Source organism: Lolium rigidum, chromosome 4 (genome assembly GCF_022539505.1).
Source record: "Lolium rigidum isolate FL_2022 chromosome 4, APGP_CSIRO_Lrig_0.1, whole genome shotgun sequence".
NCBI classification, from domain to species: domain Eukaryota; kingdom Viridiplantae; phylum Streptophyta; class Magnoliopsida; order Poales; family Poaceae; genus Lolium; species Lolium rigidum.
Window position 1 is genome coordinate 207,794,947 of NC_061511.1, and position 20,908 is coordinate 207,815,854.

Here is a 20,908-nt window from a genome sequence, read left to right on the forward strand (position 1 = left end):
GTCGGTGGATTCAAAAAAGAGCTAGAATTTAGAAGGTCAGTGACTGGGGATATTCAGCCACCGGGGACCAATCTATGTGGATACTATGTTTGTGAGATGATCCGGAGATACACCTCTGAGCGGCAGCCGTCTGATAACAACGTCAAGAGGAATAACCTCCGGAAGACGCTTAGTCCACAAGCTCGCTTTCGACCACTTCAAGAGGAACTAGCAGGATGATTCATGAGTGAAGTCCTCCATCCTAAAGGAGAACACTATTACGAGGACGTAGAACCGTGGATGAAGTAAATTATGTATGGAAACTTGTTCAAAATTGTATATGGTCATCCGATATTGAATATATATTGTATATTCCTCTTTAATTTTCTTGGTTCTAATTTAAAATTTGTTTGAAATTCCTCTTGTATATAGTACCATAGAATATGTGTACTGAAACTTCTTCAAAATTAAAATAAAACACAAAATAAAACATAAAACAAATAAAACAATTACAAACTAAAAAGAAACCAGATTTAGGGGGGGGCTAAAACCCTAAACTTGCGGAGGTCTTTAGTCGCGGTTGGCCAGGAGAACTGCGACTAAAGGCCCTCCGCCCCGACGGACTGCTGGCGGCCACGTGGACGTGCCTTTAGTCGCGGTTCGTAAGCAACCGCGACTAAAGGGGGGCCTTTAGTCGCGCTTCATTAGTCCCGGTTGCGCAACCGCGACTAATGGCAGTTACAAACCGGGACTAAAGCCCATTTTTCTCAACGGCAGGCCGGAAGCACCCGTTGAACTAGTGCTAGCTAGCGGTCCCGCGCGCGTCGCTCTATAGCGCGCGACCTGCCCCGCTTGAAACCTGTGGATGGGACCTACCACCTAACATCAAGGTTTAAAATAGCGCGCTATTTCTCCGCTAATATCACGCAATAGCATATTTGGAGGGTCTACGCTAAATTTTAGTATTTTTGCTCGCTATGGTGCTATTTGTGAAATAGCATGATATATCGTGCTAAAACTTCATAGCGTTAGTGCGCTATTTTTTCAGTCTAAGTTGCTTTCACTTTTTCGTGGTGATGAACTGCAATATGTTGGTTCCTCTTCTAAAATAGAACTTAATATCGCTAATGCTGCTGATTCTTAATAAATAATTTATACTATGTTGTTGCCTTGTAGAATACTGATGTTAGCCTTCTGGAAAATTGAAGATCTATTTGTTGTATGTGGTTGTGTATGTATGACTCAGTCATTTTTGGACTAAATATCCAACCTTTTTAGCGAAATCCTTTATTTTCGACTATATTTGATTTTTTTTTCAAAACGCTATTTGTAATATAGCACCCAATTAGCATGATATAGCGTCCATAGCATTTAAAGAAGGCCGACGCTATTTCATTTAGCACGCTATTTTAAACCTTGCCTAACATGCATAGAGTAAGCAAGCAAGTCGCGCGCGCGCGCGGGGCAATGTCAAATGATATGTATGATCTAAGTAAAACATGTATGTACACAGCTGCCGGCAGGAACAAGACAACAGACGAAACCAAACCCCACTTGTGATGGACGACTATTTAGTTTATTACTATATTACTGTGTATTGTCTTCTCTCCTGCTCGATCGGGTTCATTCTTGGCGCCATCATTGCCTCCTTCCTTTGCACTTGTTACAGAACACGATCGATGCCCCCCTCACACTGCTGCTGACAGCACAGGATCGATCGATTCGGGCCATGGCGAAGATCATCCTGCTGCTGCTGGTGGCGGCGTTAACGTTCTTGGCAACGCAAGCTCAGGCGCAGCCGGCGTCGTCAGGCGGTCCGGAGCCGACGGGGGTGGGCATCAAGGTGTCTTTCCGTCCCAGCGTGGCCATAGTGGTGGGCATCTTCACCATGATCTTCTCCCTCACCTTCCTCCTCCTCATGTACGCCAAGTTCTGCCACAACTCCTCCTCGCCGCCCTTGCTGCCCACCACCAACAACAACAGCCCCGGCCGTATGGCCACCGCGGTCGACGCCGAAGCCAACAGCGGTGTGGGCAAGGCGGTGATCGAGTCGCTGCCCTTCTTCCGGTTCGCTGCGCTGCGTGGCGCGCGGCAGGGGCTGGAGTGCGCGGTGTGCCTGGCCCGGTTCGACGACGCCGACCTGCTCCGGCTCCTCCCGCGCTGCCGCCACGCCTTCCACCTCGACTGCGTCGACCGCTGGCTAGCCACCAGCGCCAGCTGCCCGCTCTGCCGCGCCCGTGTCCATGCCGACGACGCCGACCTCGGCCTCAAGTACGCCGCTGCCAGCGCGCGTTTCGTCTTCGGCGCCGCCGCGGACGACCACCCTACCCCGGTGGTAGCGTCAGGGTCGATGTCAGGTCGTGACCTCACGGCGGGCATATTCGTGGAGCGCGTCCCGTCGTCTCGCTTCGGCGTCGGCGTCGGCGTCGGCGTCGCCGGCGAGAATAGCAATGATCTGGACAGGCACCGGCACCGCATCGTGGTGTCCGACGTGGTCTTCAAGAGCCGGTGGAGCGACCTCAGCTCCGCCGACCTCCTCGCGCTCGACACCGAGATGCTGCGCTCCTTCTCCAGCGGCCACTTGGACTTGGACGTCGGCCAAGACATTGTTTTCGTCGGACATCACGCTACTACTACCACTCTAGAAGACGGCAGTGGAACGGTGGAGAAGAAGCGGCTGCTTGAGAAGGGAGATCTGCAGCAGGCTTCGTCGTCGGCATCGATAAGAGGTTGTGGGTCGTCCGGGGCACGGTCCATGTCGGAGATCGTGAGGCTGCCGAGGGTGGCGAGACCGATGGCCAGGACAGAGGAGGAGAGACGGTGGGCGCCCATCGCCCGCCGGACGGCGCGGTGGTTCGCCGTTCGCCAGGAGGGAGGGGGACACCGTTGACGGACACGCCCACGTCCACATCCACGTCCCAGACTCCTCCTACTCCTACTCCTCGCGTGCGTAGTGAGTGTAAACTAAAAAAATTGCCGCGATCGATATCATCCGTTCGTATGTATATTACTTCAAGAATTATTCGAAACGCCACACGAATTTAAACAGATTTTTCGTCTCTGCATTTTCGTTTTTTTGCTAAAGTGTTCTGCATTGTCATTTGTTATCGGAGTTTCATCTGACTGGGCATAGAGCCATAGAGATTGAGTGGGGTCAATTATTTTGTAATTTAGTGTTGATTATATATAGTTATTTGGCAGAATTTAGCATGAAGCTGATGAAATTATTATCTTCTCTCAGCTGGTTTCGCCTCGGGTTTCATCTATCAAAGAAAAGTACTCCCCTCCAGCCCACCAAAAGTATCTGAGATTTATTAAAATTTAAATATATCTATATGATTTAAATGTCTTCAGACATTTTTGATGAGACGAATGGAGTAGAACGCTTATGGTAATCGACAAGGATCGTGCACATAGTAACATATACGCATAGTGCGGAGTGTAACTTTCTATCCACGACGGCTTGAACTTGTATAGCTGCATTACTGCTACATACTACTAGTATTAAAAAAAAGAGGTAATTGCATGGCACATACATAAACCTATCATTAGGGTGCATTTTCATACAAAAACTTGTAAAGCGTGTTCAGGCAGTACATGAACTTGTAACTTGCGTGCAAATTCATACAAAACGCTGTCAGTCTAACATTTGGTGCTGCCACGCTGGATTGAAAATTAACAAAGAGACCCGTTTTATCTTTTTATTCTAGCACGATCCCTATATATGTATTGCATCTCGCGGTCTGAGTGGGCACTTTGAGGCTCTGCAAGTTTAAGACCGGGCGGTTACTGCCGGTCGGAATCCATTGCTTATCTCTCGCCTATCTCTCTCGCCCTAGTGGGATGATGGAGATATACTCTTCCATCCCAAATTAATTGACTTGAATTTTTCTAGAATTTGGATTTCAATTGAGTAAAAGTAACTAGAAAGCATTAAAATTTGCAAAATGTTTGAAATTATCTATCAACCTGTATTGTTGGCTAGAAACGATTTTTTTTTACTTAGAATATGAAGAAACCTTTTTTTACGAAAAGTTGATAACTTCTTTTGGCATTATCTAAAATTAAAAATTCAAAAGATTTCTCTTCAAAATCAAAGTACACATTTATTTATTTACTTTTTTCCTATTATTTTACAAAAAAAACACTCGACAATGATGATCCAACCTTTTGTCCACCATTGACCGGTTAAAAGCATTCCAGCCACGTCCCCACCAAAGTGACCTCCAAATAGTGTCGGATCGAGTGTTTGGGGGACGAGTTTTCTTCGTGTCGCGATTAGGGGATGTCGATCCCCAGCCACGTCCCCCAAACGCATCCCAAATAAATAAAGTGCACGAAAATAATGGTTTTTATTCAAATTTGATTATATTTTACAAGTTTGAATGAAAATGGCTAGATTATCTAACCCTAGCCTACTGGCTGCCCGGCGGTGCGTTTGACGGTCCTGCCCCGTCGTCGCCTCCCCTCCGTCGTAGCTCCTGCGCCGCGCCGGACGAAGGGCCTTTGGGACGCGCAGCTAGGAACAAAAAATTATCCGGCGTGCCCCAAATACTTTTGGGGTTTGCTTTGGAGGACGCGACTTGGAGATGCTCTAAAATGGACATATTTGAATTGCATATGCCAAGTGCTTTTTATCTGCCCTAGGCAGTCCACGGGATGAACGACACTAGGTCTGGTCCTGCTCTGGTGCATGAGCCGCGCCAGTCGATGTGGAGCGGCACCCTGTTGGGTCGTGTCTCCTTCTTGATGCTGCTGCCGAACGTTTGGGAGTCGTGCTTCTTCTTTTCCATGGTGATGCGGAAGTACAGTCGTCTCCCGCCAGGAGTGTAGAAGAGGAAGCGACACCATTGATGGTGAAGGCTGCGGCGTAGACGCGGAAGCGAAGATCACCGAAGCAATGGCCGCGGAAGCGATGCGCTCGAAACAGGCCTCTAGGTCGCTGATAGGCGAGCCCGCAGAAAAAGCGAGCGGTCACGCGGTGCGACCGTGCATCGTCCTACGAGACGCATCCGAGTCGTAAATATGCGCCATGTTTGCGTCTCAACGAATGGCCCGATCACTATGCGTTGGACTGTTGAGCCTAGGTAGAGACGCATTTTTCAGCGCGGTCCTAAATGGACGCGTGTCGCTCCGTTGGACACGGCTTAAGTGTATACACTACTACACTAGGTAAACAACGAATATGCCAGCTCTTATTTAAATGGAGTATGTTTGCTATAGTCTGTTTGCCAAGGTTCCAGACAGGTCGAGACTCAAAGCAGAACAGGAAAGAGAGAACGGGCTAAAGGGATCGCGCTAAAATAAAAATAGAGAACCGAATGGGTCTCTTTGTTAATTTCGATCCAGCGTGGCAGCACCAAATGTTGGACTGAAAGCATTTTGTATGAATTTGCACGTAAGTAACAAGTTCGTGTACTAGGTGAACACGCTTTACAAGTTTTTGTATGAAAATGCACCCCAATGACAAGTTTATGTATGAGCCATGCAATTACCTCTAAAAAAACAAAGAAGCACCTACAAGCTGCATCATCCATACTTACATAACACCTTGCAACCTTAACCCAGATCTCCGGTGCATAGCGTGTGCTGTTAGAAAACACATTTTTGTAATGTCAACAAAAATCTAAATAAAAATTTCACACGTACATGTCAATATTCTATACATGCACGCTAAGTTTCGCAAAAAATCGACATTTTTTATGTATTTTGTTAAAAAGATAAGTAAATGTTCTTGTGAAAGGCTTCTTTAGCACCACAATTTGTCTTTTTTACACATAACACAAAAAATATTATATTTTATGAAACAACGTCGCGAGCACATAGAACATTGAGATGCACGTTTGACAAAAAAAATTTGGATTTTTCAATATTTTAAAATATGTTTAAAGTCATTTTAAGAATCAGGAATATATGCTCCTGTGAGCAAAAACGGCACATGTATGGTCGACCATATAATGGAAAATCGAATGCATGTTCTTGGCCGCTACAGCACAAATGGGACAGTTAACTTATTCTATTTAGCATGTCCACGGACCATTAGGGCATGTACAATGGTGATGACTCAGCTGTCTGTAAGGGGTAGTTATTGGTGATTTTGGTGATGTGGAGGAAAGAGAATGAGGAGAGAGAGGGAGGCTGTCTGTAAAGTTACAGACAGTCTGTAGGCTTCTTACAGACGGCTTACAGACAGCATTTTTGTTGTTGTATGAAGGGTGTCTATAACTTATACTCACACATGGTTATAGCTAAAAATAGATAACTTATAGACAGACCACTGTAGACACTGTCTATACTACTGTCTATATATGATATGGAGTGCTATTACAGACACCATCTGTCTAAACCATTGTACATGCCCTTATATAGTATACTAGTACTGATCAATAACTGAATCATGATCATGCAAGCCAACCTGCTTGACAATTATTGGAATATTCTAGTATCAGAAACAGCCAAGTCAAAGTTTGGTTAGTGGCAGGTTTAGTTGGGAACAATAATGCATGCATCGCCTCCGTTTCATATTAGATGGAGATCATGATGGAAGGATCGAATATATCCCAGGTCTGCCGGCAGCCACGTATCGTTATCTATTTATAAGTTTCACAGTGATTGGTATTTTTAATAATCGTTCATTCACCCCGATCAATTGATGATGACCAAACTGGCGGAGTTAAAAATGTGGAATTAGAACCTCTAATATATTTTACGAAAAACATAAAATGTGGATGGTAGCTTACCTTAAGCTGCCAAATCTGCACGAACTTTAAAGCAATTGAACATATTCTCTCCCTCTTTTCCCTAGTTGAAAAAAAAACTGACTGGACCGGCAGTTCGCCTGAACTTAGGCGAACTGCCGGGAGAAAGCTGGTCTAACCGATGATAAGAAATTAAAATTTGCGTGGAACCTGATTCGATCCCGCGCATTTCCACAAGTAGTGGTGTTGACCCGCATGCACAAACCACTAATTCGGTCCTACTTTGACAATTTTAACGAAGTTGTGCTACTTGACAACTTTATTTCTCTATTATACTACAAAAGATAATTGTATTTATTAATTACCGGCCTAGCTATTGAACCAATGAATCCGCGGTTAGACCAGTAAACTGGGGAGCCAATAGCCTTACCGATTCCATCACCGATGCAGTTTTAAAATTATTTCACCGAATTATCATCTCTTTCTTGCTTACTGCACCCCTGTTTAGGCAAGCGTACAATATTCCATGTACCATTCTTCTCAAGTGATTGCATCTCTTCTTACATACCAGAAATCCACTTCTCGTGCTCCATGAATGCAATGGCTTCAGTGTATGTAGCAGGTTTAGTATCATTCTTCACCTGTTTAGCACAAATTAAAGCATAATGAGTAAGATTATACTCTTCAATTAAACGAGGACGTGGACCTTAGTTATGCCTCGATCTATCAGTATCAATGAAACTATTTGTTTGCTGCAAAACAGTAAGTGCTGAACAGCAATGTTCTTATTGTCAGCAACATCATTTTCTTTTTTCTCCTCCACGTGCTCCACCTGCACGCTAATTCTCTGTTGCTCATCACACTCCGCTACTCTTCGGCCAAAATCTACCCAGCAACTGGCATCGCTCCATTCATCAGAAGTTAGCCTCTAGTAAGTATTTTGATCACAATATAACACAAGTCACCGTGAAAAACAATCTCTTGGCCTAGCTCCTACCCGATCCTAAGCAATCTAATGCTAGCCCATATTAAAACAAGATCGAAACTACAACCTGCAAGTGGTCCATTTTATCTGCTCAAAATGATATCTTTACTTACATCATCATCGTTCACTGGCTCGTGTACCACATCTATACATTAGAACTATAGATAAAATACAGGTGCCTCTACACAACTATCACTAATAGCAAAAGGGTTATAGCTGCAGATTATAGTGCTGGCGCACCAAAATAGAAGCACGCCGGTGGCAAATACCACCGCCGAATCAGATAATCGCCGCGCCGGCGAAGAACATATACCGTCGGCGCACACGAAGCATGGTGTGCCGGCGGTAAATGTTGTCCTGGTCTCCACCTCTTCCAGGCCTCGCCCAAGAATTACTGCTGACGCACCAAGCCCGGGACGCGCCGGCGCTATTTTATTAATGTCGGCGCGCCTTCGGCCTGGTGCGCCGGCAGTAATTCTTGGGACAGGCAGGACGAGATACCTGGGATATCTCCAACTACTGTCGGTGCACTCTTACCTTGGTGTTGTCTTCTCCACATTGTGCTTCATATGTATCAATCTTGTGAGCCGCCCTACATGATCAAGATCATCTTTATGTAATCCTATATGTTTGGTTTGCTAGCTTCCGATGAATATTGTATACTATATTGAGATTGATTATATATTCATGCCATATGGTATTTGTGATCTTGCATGCTCTCCGTTGCTAGTAGAAACTCTAGCCAGGTGGATACTTGTGACTCCAAGAGGGGGTATTTATGCTCGATAGGAGGTTCATGCCTCTAGTTTCCTGGGAGAGTGACTTTATAACTTCTAAGGTTGTAGATGTGCTGTTGCTACTAGGGAGAAAACAAAAGTGTTTTATCCGAGGGTAATTCTATTGTTTACTTTACACACATTGCTTGACGCGATAGTCTGTTGCTTGCAACTTAATACTGAAAGGGGTTCGGACGATAACCTGAAGGTGGATTATTAGTCATAGACGCAGTTGGATTACGCTCTATGTATTATGTTGTAATGCCCATATCAAATCTCATAGTAATCATCTTGTCATGTATTGATCGATATTCTATCAATTGTCCAGCTGTAATTTGTTCACCCAACATGTTATTTCATTATGGAGAGACACCTCTAGTGAACTGTGGACCCCGGTTCTATTTCCTTTACTGATAAATTCATCTGCAATCAAGTTCTGTTTACTTTCTGCAAACAACTCTTTCCATTCGATACGGCTAATACTTTGTGTTCAGTAAACCGGTGAGATTGACAACCTCACTGCAAGTTGGGGTAAAGTACTTTGGTTGTGTTGTGTGCAGGTTCCACGTTATTGCTGACGCCGGTAGTGTGCCCTGCCACTAGTCAGCCAGCAACACCTTCAGAAGTCACTCCTTTCTCCTACTGGTCGATTAAACATTGGTTTCTTACTGAGGAAAATCTTGTTGCTATGCTCATCACACCTTCCTATTGGGGTTTCCCAACCGCTTCCACAACAAGTGCCAACAATATTATCTGGCGCCATCACTGGAGCACCATCAATGGACACACTCAATGGATGAGTGATGGTGATGATTATGACGCGGAGGACAATGGGGTGACGACAGCAGGTGATAATGGCCGACAAGAAGGAGTACAGCATGATATTGATGACGATGAAGAGTTTGTCGCACACGATGATGCAGATCAGTATCATGATGAACAAAATGTTCAAGAAGCGGACAATAGCATTGATGACGACAAAGAGATGCCGCTAGCTTCAGTCGTGCGGGACCCTCATCTTCAGGATCTGCTTCTCAAAAAGACGAAAAGCTCTAGGCGGAAATCAAATCTTGAGCAAACTGGAGACAGACTCGAATACATCGGTGTACGACTCAGGTCACGGGTTGGAGGAGTTTCACTTGAGAGTAGCGCTCGATGTTCTGCAGATGAAGGAAAAACACGGTTGGAAGGACACAAGCGTCGACAACATTCTGGAATACTTGAAAGATCTCCTTCCTGCTAGGAACACGTGTCCTTGTAGTCTAGTCGAGGCCAAGAGAATCATGTGCCCTCTCGATTTACCGCACGAAAAATACCACTCCTTAATCAACGACTGTATCATTATCTCAACAAGCACGTGGACAAGACCAAATGTCCGTTTTTTGATGCTGATCGATACAAGAAAGGGAAAAAGAAAGCTCCTCGGAAAGTTGTGTGGTACTTACCGCTTGCCCCCCGGCTGCAACGATTCTTTGCGGACCGCAAGGAAGCAAAGCTCATGCGCTGGCACACTGAAAGAAAGGAGGCAGTGCTAAATGATCTAGAGCGGTTTGAACACCTAGTGCTGACACACTCTTTGGATGCAAGCCAGTGGAAAGCATTAGACATTGAATTCAAAAGTTTCGGGGCAGATCCCAGAAACATTAGGTTGGGTGCGAGCACGGACGGATTCAATCCGTTTGGAAACCAGAGCAGCACACATAGCACCTGGCCCGTGTTTGTATGGATGTACAAACTCCCCCTGGTTGTGCATGAAGAGGAAATACATACATATGAGTATGCTAATTAAAGGTCCGACGCAACCAAGAAACAATATAAACATGTATCTCAAACTATTAAAGGAGGAGCTTGATACATTGTGGGTGGAGGAAGGGTTAGATACATGGGACACTGTCGCAGAAGAATATTTCCCTTTGATAGCCATGTTGATCACGACGGTGCAGGACTACCTCGGATACTGATATATTGCATGCCAGGTGTGCCATGGAAACAAGGCATGTGTCAGGTGCATGGAAGAGACGGTGTTTTTGCATCTTGGTAAGGATCCCGGCTATTCGAAAACCGTTTACATGGGACATTGAAGGTGGCTACACAAGACTGACCCATGGAGAAAGCGTGGAGATCTATTCGATGGTACAGATGATCCCCGAGGACCTCCACGTAAGAAGAGCGTTGAAGAGATCGATACATTATTGAAAGGTTGGAAAGAGTGCCCTGTGCCGGGAAAGATTCATCAAAATCCTAGAGAGAAGAAAAAAAAGCAACAATGCTGCTCATGGGTGTATGGAAAAGGAGGTCCATGTTTTGGGACTTGCCATACTGGAAAATTCTCGATACACATCAGTGCCTTGATGTCATGCATATCACAAAGAACGTGTAGGAGAGCTTGCTTGGCACTCTTCTCAACATGCCGAACCGGACCAACGATGGGCCGATAGCAAGATGCGACCTGAAAGTTTTGGGCATCAGGAAAGAGCTTCAGATCCCACCGACCCAAGATGGATAGTCGAAGGAGGAGACGGACGACGGTCAAAAATGCAAATGGATTCAACAGCAAGACTATTATTGCCCCCTCCTGCTTCACTTTTAGTCTGGATGAGCTCGATTTTCAATTGCCTTCTAGGAGTCAGAGTGCCCCTCGGTTACTGAGGGCTAATAAGCAAATACATAGACCCCAAGAAACGAAACTGCAGTGGCATGAAGTCTCATGACTGTCACGTGATGATGCAGATTCTTCCGGTTGCAATCTAGGGTATGAACATGTCCGTGCAACACTGACTGGCCTCTGTAACAAGCACCTCCGCAGGTTTGGGGGAGTAGGCCACAAAAATGGAAGGAGGGAATTGCACGTGCACATGTCTGGTCGGACTTCCAACTTTGACAGGCCAACTTAGTAGCCCTATGTAATATCCCAGGATTTGGGGTTACAAAAATAGAGGAAACAGATGTGTGCATTGCATTCATGCATAGAAAATCCGGGGAATTTTCGCGCTTTCAAGTAAAACATGTCACAGTAACTGAAGTTTCACTTGAGTTGATGGAATTGAAGTAGAGCATCAAGTCATGTGCTATAAACCTCAATGTGACTTTTGCTAAAACCTTGTTTTGGGTAAAGATGATTTGATCTAAGGGGTTAGATCAAATGGAACTAAAACCAACACAATAACATATTAATCAAGGATCAATTACTTGATCTTATTAAAGATCATAACATGGTATTCTTTGCCATAACATATGAACATCTATTCAACTACAAATGTAACAATAAAATGGAGAAAACATTCCTAACTTATCTTTTCCATGTCTTAAACATTAACATTAATTCCATGTTCCTACCATGAACTTCATGGTATTCATTCTACTTTATTCTTGGATTCATGACAAGGATATCAACATTAGTATTGATCTCTAGTTTTCCTTATTATATTCTTCTGAATCCAAATTAAGATATGTCAAAACCTAGAGGAGGGAGAGTTATATATTTAATAGAGAAGTGCTTGTGACAGTAAAGCACACGTCCGTTGGGAACCCCAAGAGGAAGGTATGATGAGTACAGCAGCGAGTTTTCCCTCAGTAAGAAACCAAGGTTATCGAACCAGTAGGAGATGAAGGCCACGTGAAGGTTGTTGGTGAAGGAGTGTAGTGCGGCGCAACACCAGGGATTCCGGAGCCAACGTGGAACCTGCACAACACAATCAAAATACTTTGCCCCAACTTAACAGTGAGGTTGTCAATCTCACCGGCTTGCTGAAAACAAAGGATTAACCGTATGGTGTGGAGAATGATGCTTGCTTGCAGAAAACAAAAGAGAACAATGATTGCAGTAGGTTGTATTTCAGATGTAAAAGAATGGACCGGGGTCCGCAGTCCACTAGTGGTGTCTCTCCAATAAGAGAAATAACATGTTGGGTAAACAAATTACAGTTGGGCAATTGACAAATAGAGAGGGCATAACAATGCACATACATATCATGATGACTACTATTAGATTTACTTAGGGCATTACGACAAAGAACATAGACCACAATCCAGCATGCATCTATGCCTAAAAAGTCCACCTTCGGGTTAGCATACGCACCCCTTCTAGTATTAAGTTGCAAACAACAGACAATTGCATTAAGTACTGTGCGTAATGTAAACAATACAAATATCCTTAGACAAAGCATTGATGTTTTATCCCTAGTGGCAACAGCACATCCACAACCTTAGGGGTTGCTGTCACTCCCCCAGATTCAATGGAGGCATGAACCCACTATCTAGCATAATACCCCTCTTGGAGTTACAAGTATCAACTTGGCCAGATCCTCTACTAGCAACGGAGAGCATGCAAGATCATAAATAACATATATGATAGATCAATAATCAACTTGACATAGTGATACGTCTCCGACGTATCGATAATTTCTTATGTTCTATGCCATATTATTGATGATACCTACATGTTTTATGCACACTTTATGTCATATTCGTGCATTTTCTGGAACTAACCTATTAACAAGATGCCGAAGTGCCAGTTGCTGTTTTCTGCTGTTTTTGGTTTTAGAAATCCTAGTAACGAAATATTCTCGGAATTGGACGAAACGAAGACCCAGGGGCCTATTTTTCCACGGAGCTTCCAGAAGACCGAAGAACATACGAAGTGGGGCCACGAGGTGGCGACACCACAAGGCGGCGCGGCACGGGGGGCCGCGCCGCCCTATGGTGTGGCCCCCTCGTCGGGCCCCGACTCTGCCCTTCCGCCTACTTAAAGCCTCCGTCGCGAAACCCCCGAGGCGAAAAACCACGATACGGAAAACCTTACGGAGACGCCGCCGCCGCCGATCCCATCTCGGGGGATTCCGGAGATCTCCTCCGGCACCCCGCCGGAGAGGGGATTCATCTCCCGGAGGACTCTACACCGCCATGGTCGCCTCCGGAGTGATGAGTGAGTAGTTCACCCCTGGACTATGGGTCCATAGCAGTAGCTAGATGGTTGTCTTCTCCTCATTGTGCTTCATTGTTGGATCTTGTGAGCTGCCTAACATGATCAAGATCATCTATCTGTAATTCTATATGTTGTGTTTGTCGGGATCCGATGGATAGAGAATACCATGTCATGTTAATTATCAAGTTATTACATATGTGTTGTTTATGATCTTGCATGCTCTCTGTTACTAGTAGAGGCTCTGGCCAAGTTTTTACTCTTAACTCCAAGAGGGAGTATTTATGCTCGATAGTGGGTTCATGCCTGCATTGACACCTGGGCAGTGATGAGAAAGTTCTAAGGTTGTGTTGTGCTTGTTGCCACTAGGGATAAAACATTGGCGCTATGTCCGAGGATGTAGTTGTTGATTACATTACGCACCATACTTAATGCAATTGTCTCGTTGCTTTGCAACTTAATACTGGAGGGGGTTCGGATGATAACCTCGAAGGTGGACTTTTTAGGCATAGATGCGGTTGGATGGCGGTCTATGTACTTTGTCGTAATGCCCAATTAAATCTCACTATACTTATCATGTCATGTATGTGCATTGTTATGCCCTCTCTATTTTTCAATTGCCCGACTGTAATTTGTTCACCCAACATGCTTTTATCTTATGGGAGAGACACCTCTAGTGAACTCGTGGACCCCGGTCCATTCTTTAATACTTGAAATACAAATCTGGTGCAATACTTGTTTTACTCGTTTTCTCTGCAAACAATCATCTTCCACACAATACGGTTAATCCTTTGTTACAGCAAGCCGGTGAGATTGACAACCTCACTGTTTCGTTGGGGCAAAGTACTTTGGTTGTGTTGTGCAGGTTCCACGTTGGCGCCGGAATCTCCGGTGTTGCGCCGCACTACATCCCGCCGCCATCAACCTTCAACGTGCTTCTTGGCTCCTCCTGGTTCGATAAACCTTGGTTTCTTTCTGAGGGAAAACTTGCTGCTGTGCGCATCATACCTTCCTCTTGGGTTTGCCCAACGAACGTGTGAAATACACGCCATCAAGCATATTTTCTGGCGCCGTTGCCGGGGAGATCAAGACACGCTGCAAGGGGAGTCTCCACTTCTCAATCTCTTTACTTTGTTTTTGTCTTGCTTTATTTTATTTACTACTTTGTTTGCTGCATTATATCAAAACACAAAAAAATTAGTTGCTAGTTTTACTTTATTCACTTGTCTTGTCTCGCTATATCAAAAACACAAAAAAATTAGTTTACTTGCATTTACTTTATCTAGTTTGCTTTATTTACTACTGCTAAAATGGCCAACCCTGAAAATACTAAGTTGTGTGACTTCACTAGCACAAATAATAATGATTTCTTATGCACACCTATTGCTCCACCTGCTACTACAGCGGAATTCTTTGAAATTAAACCCGCTTTACTAAATCTTGTCATGAGAGAGCAATTTTCCGGTGTTAGTTCCGATGATGCTGCTGCCCATCTCAATAATTTTGTTGAACTATGTGAAATGCAAAAGTATAAAGATGTAGATGGTGACATTATAAAATTAAAATTGTTTCCTTTCTCATTAAGAGGAAGAGCTAAAGATTGGTTGCTATCTCTCGCCTAAGAATAGTATTGATTCCTGGACTAAATGCAAGGATGCTTTTATTGGTAGATATTATCCCCCTGCTAAAATTATATCTTTGAGGAGTAGCATAATGAATTTTAAACAATTGGATAATGAACATGTTGCTCAAGCTTGGGAAAGAATGAAATCTCTCGGTTAAAAATTGCCCAACCCATGGACTGACTACTTGGATGATCATCCAAACCTTCTATGCATGACTAAATTTTTCTTCGCGGAATTTATTGGATTCAGCTGCTGGAGGTACCTTTATGTCCATCACTCTTGGTGAAGCAACAAAGCTTCTTGATAATATGATGGTTAATTACTCTGAATGGCACACGGAAAGAGCTCCACAAGGTAAGAAGGTAAATTCCGTTGAAGAATCCTCTTCCTTGAATGATAAGGTTGATGCTATTATGTCTATGCTTGCAAATGATAGGACTAATGTTGATCCTAATAATGTTCCATTAGCTTCATTGGTTGCCCAAGAAGAACATGTTGATGTAAACTTCATTAAAAATAATAATTTCAACAACAATGCTTATCGGAACAATTCTAGTAATAACTATAGGCCATATCCTTATAATAATGGTAACGGTTATGCTAATTCTTATGGGAATTCTTACAACAATAATAGGAATACACCCCTGGACTTGAAGCCATGCTTAAAGAATTTATTAGTACACAAACTGCCTTTAACAAATCTGTTGAGGAAAAGCTCAATAAAATTGATATTCTTGTTTCTAGAGTTGATAGTCTTGCCTCCGATGTTGATCTTTTGAAATCGAAAGTTATGCCTAATAGGGATATTGAAAATAAAATTGTTACTACAGCAAATGCCATCCAAGTTAGAATTAATGAGAATATAAGATTAATGGCTGAACTGCGTGCTAGGTGGGATAGAGAAGAAAATGAAAAACTAGCTAAAGGGGAAAATGTAGCTAAAGTTTGGACTATTACCACCACTAGCAATGCTAATGATTCATATGTTGCTGCACCTCCTACTATCAATGGTGAAATAATTGGTGTTGGCAATGCTTCTACTCCTAGTGCAAAGCGCGCAAAATTACCTGAAACTGCTAAAACTGCTGAAACTGCTTGTGATAAAACTGCTGAAATTTTTTCCAACCTTGGGGATGATAATCCCATTGCTTTAGATTGTAATGATTTAGATTTTGATGATTTCCACATCTCTGAAGTTATAAAGTTCTTGCAAAAACTTGCTAAGAGTCCCAATGCTAGCGCTGTAAACTTGGCTTTCACAAAACATATTACAAATGCTCTCATAAAAGCTAGAGAAGAGAAACTAAAACTTGAAACTTCTATTCCTAGAAAGCTAGAAGATGGTTGGGAGCCCATCATTAAAATGAGAGTCAAAGATTTTGATTGTAATGCCTTATGTGATCTTGGTGCAAGTATTTCGTTATGCCTAAAAAAGTCTATGATATGCTTGACTTGCCACCATTGAAAAATTGTTATTTGGATGTTAATCTCGCTGATAATGCTAAAAAGAAACCTTTGGGGAAAGTTGATAATGTTCATATTATGGTTAACAATAACCTTGTCCCCGTTGATTTTGTTGTCTTGGATATTGAATGCAATGCATCTTGCCCCATTATATTGGGAAGACCTTTTCTTCGAACCGTTGGTGCCACTATTGATATGAAGGAAGGTAATATTAAATATCAATTTCCTCTCAAGAAAGGTATGGAACACTTCCCTAGAAAGAGAATGAAGGTACCTTATGATTCTATTATTAGAACAAATTATGATGTTGATGCTTCATCTCTCGATGTTACTTGAGATACACTTTTCGCGCCTAGCTGAAAGGCGTTAAAGAAAAGCGCTTATGGGAGACAACCCATGTTTTTACTACAGTATTTTTGTTTTATATTTGTGTCTTGGAAGTTGTTTACTACTGTAGCAACCTCTCCTTATCTTAGTTTTATGTTTTGTTGTGCCAAGTAAAGTCTTTGATAGAAAAGTAAGTACTAGATTTGGATTACTGCGCAGTTCCAGATTTCTTTGCTGTCACGAATCTGGGTCTATCTCCCTGTAGGTAGCTCAGACAATTAAGCCAATTTACGAGCATGATCCTCAGATATGTACGCCACTTTCATTCAATTTGAGCATTTTCGTTTGAGCAAGTCTGGTGGCCTAATAAAATCCATCTTTACGGACTGTTCTGTTTTGACAGATTCTGTCTTTTATTTCGCATTGCCTCTTTTGCTATGATGGATGAATTTCTTTGATCCACTAATGTCCAGTAGCTTTATGTAATGTCCAGAAGTGTTAAGAATGATTGTGTCACCTCTGAACATGTGAATTTTTATTATTCACTAACCCTCTAATGAGTTGTTTCGAGTTTGGTGTGGAGGAAGTTTCCAAGGATCAAGAGAGGAGTATGATGCAATATGATCAAGGAGAGTGAAAGCTCTAAGCTTGGGGATGCCCCGGTGGTTCACCCCTGCATATTCTAAGAAGACTCAAGCGTCTAAGCTTGGGGATGCCCAAGGCATCCCCTTCTTCATCGACAACATTATCAGGTTCCTCCCCTGAAACTATATTTTTATTCCGTCACATCTTATGTACTTTGCTTGGAGCGTCGGTTTGTTTTTGTTTTTGTTTTGTTTGAATAAAATGGATCCTAGCATTCACTTTATGGGAGAGAGACACGCTCCGCTGTTGCATATGGACAAATATGTCCTTAGGCTCTACTCATAGTATTCATGGCGAAGTTCTTCTTCGTTAAATTGTTATATGGTTGGAATTGGAAAATGCTACATGTAGTAACTCTAAAAATGTCTTGGACAATTTGATACTTGGCAATTGTTGTGCTCATGTTTAAGCTCTTGCATCATATACTTTGCACCCATTAATGAAGAAATACTTAGAGCTTGCTAATTTGGTTTGCATATTTGGTTTCTCTAGAGTCTAGATAACATCTAGTATTGAGTTTTGAACAACAAGGAAGACGGTATGGAGTCTTATAATGTTTACCATATGTCTTTTATGTGAGTTTTGCTGTACCGTTCATCCTTGTGTTTGTTTCAAATAACCTTGCTAGCCTAAACCTTGTATCGAGAGGGAATACTTCTCATGCATCCAAAATCCTTGAGCCAACCACTATGCCATTTGTGTCCACCATACCTACCTACTACATGGTATTTATCCGCCATTCCAAAGTAAATTGCTTGAGTGCTACCTTTAAAATTCCATTATTCACCTTTGCAATATATAGCTCATGGGACAAATAGCTTAAAAACTATTGTGGTATTGAATATGTACTTATGCACTTTATCTCTTATTAAGTTGCTCGTTGTGCGATAACCATGTTTACGGGGACGCCATCAACTATTCTTTGTTGGATATCATGTGAGTTGCTATGCATGTCCGTCTTGTCCGAAGCAAGAGAGATCTACCACCTTCATGGTTGGAGCATGCATATTGTTAGAGAAGAACTTTGGGCCGCTAACTAAAGCCATGATTCATGGTGGAAGTTTCAGTTTGGACATATATCCTCAATCTCATATGAGAATAATAATTGTTGCCACATGCTTATGCATTAAAGAGGAGTCCATTATCTGTTGTCCATGTTGTCCCGGTATGGATGTCTAAGTAGAGAATAATCAAAAGCGAGAAATCCAAAATGCGAGCTTTCTCCTTAGACCTTTGTACAGGCGACATGGAGGTACCCCATTGTGACACTTGGTCAAAACATTTGCATTGCAAAGATCCGGTAGTCCAAGTTAATTAGGACAAGGTGCGGGCACTATTAGTATACTATGCATGAGACTTGCAACTTGTAAGATATAATGTACATAACTCATATGCTTTATTACTACCGTTGACAAAATTGTTTCATGTTTTCAAAATAAAAGCTCTAGCACAAATATAGCAATCGATGCTTTCCTCTTTGAAGGACCATTCTCTTTACTTTTATGTTGAGTCAGTTCACCTATCTCTCTCCACCTCAAGAAGTAAACACTTGTGTGAACTGTGCATTGATTCCTACATACTTGCATATTGTACTTGTTATATTACTCTATGTTGACAATTATCCATGAGATATACATGTTACAAGTTGAAAGCAACCGCTGAAACTTAATCTTCCTTTGTGTTGCTTCAATACCTTTACTTTGATTTATTGCTTTATGAGTTAACTCTTATGCAAGACTTATTAATGCTTGTCTTGAAGTACTATTCATGAAAAGTCTTTGCTTTATGATTCACCTGTTTACTCATGTCATTACCATTGTTTTGATCGCTGCATCCACTACATATGTTTACAAATAGTATGATCAAGGTTATGATGGCATATCACTTCAGAAATTATCTTTGTTATCGTTTTACCCGCTCGGGACGAGCGAGAACTAAGCTTGGGGATGCTTGATACGTCTCCGACGTATCGATAATTTCTTATGTTCTATGCCATATTATTGATGATACCTACATGTTTTATGCACACTTTATGTCATATTCGTGCATTTTCCGGAACTAACCTATTAACAAGATGCCGAAGTGCCGCTTCCGTTTTCTGCTGTTTTTGGTTTCAGAAATCCTAGTAACGAAATATTCTCGGAATTGGACGAAACGAAGACCCGAGGGCCTATTTTTCCACGGAGCTTCCGGAAGACCGAAGAACATACGAAGTGGGGCCACGAGGTGGCGACACCACAAGCGCGGCGCGGCTCGGGGGGGCCGCGCCGCCCTATGGTGTGGCCCCCTCGTCTGGCCCCCGACTCTGCCCTTCCGCCTACTTAAAGCCTCCGTCGCGAAACCCCTGAGGCGAAAAACCACGATACGGAAAACCTTACTGAGACGCCGCCGATCCCATCTCGGGGGATTCTGGAGATCTCCTCCGGCACCCTGCCGGAGAGGGGATTCATCTCCCGGAGGACTCTACACCGCCATGGTCGCCTCCGGAGTGATGAGTGAGTAGTTCACCCCCGGACTATGGGTCCATAGCAGTAGCTAGATGGTTGTCTTCTCCTCATTGTGCTTCATTGTTGGATCTTGTGAGCTGCCTAACATGATCAAGATCATCTATCTGTAATTCTATATGTTGTGTTTGTCGGGATCCGATGGATAGAGAATACCATGTCATGTTAATTATCAAGTTATTACATATGTGTGTTATCACCAAGATTTGACCAAGTCGGAGGTGGGCCGCAGTCAAGATGGGCTTAAGGAAATATACGTGGAGAATTACATGAATCGGCCTTTTATACCAAGTTGGGCTTAATTGCCCGTGTATCTGTAACATATTAGATCGTATTTTAGTTTAGAGATAGAATCTTACTCATGCACGGTTTAGTGCACGCCCACATTAGAAAGTCCCCTGGACTATAAATATGTACCTAGGGTTTATGGAATAAACAACAACTCACGTTCAACCCCAAAACAAACCAATCTCGGCGCATCGCCAACTCCTTCGTCTCGAGGGTTTCTATCAGGTAGGCGACATGCTGCCTAGATCGCATCTTGCGATCTAGGCAGCACAAGCCCCACGTTGTTCATGCGTTGCTCAGTACTCGAAGCGCTTTTGATGGCGAGCAACGTAGTTATCATTAGATGTGTTAGGGTTAGCATTGTTCTTCGTTTAAGCATGCTTACGTAGTGCAACCCTTGCATATCTAGCCGCCCTCACGCCTATCTCAGGTGTGGGGGCGGCACCCCGCTTGATCATTATTTAGTAGATCTGATCCGTTACGATTGCTCCTTGTTCTACAAGGATTAGTTTAATATCTGCAATAGTTAGGCCTTACAAAGGGGGGGAGGATCCGGTGGCACGTAGGGTGGTGTTCGCAAGTCCTAAACGGGATGTTCCGAGGATCAACTTCATGTTGGTTTTTTGGCCTTGTTTAGGATCGGCTTACGAGCACCGTGTGCGAGAAGGAAGGAAGCTGCTGCGTCTTTGTGTTAAC

The 20,908-nt window shown here is 43.2% G+C and overlaps 1 protein-coding gene across 1 annotated transcript; it reads left to right on the forward strand.

Annotated features, from left to right (window-relative positions):
- Nucleotides 1-1,708: 1,708 nt before the first annotated feature.
- Nucleotides 1,709-2,869, forward strand: LOC124648115 (putative RING-H2 finger protein ATL12). The gene has a single exon (XM_047187931.1). It carries the CDS (start codon nt 1,709-1,711, stop codon nt 2,867-2,869), a length of 1,161 nt encoding a protein of 386 aa, XP_047043887.1.
- Nucleotides 2,870-20,908: the final 18,039 nt, after the last annotated feature.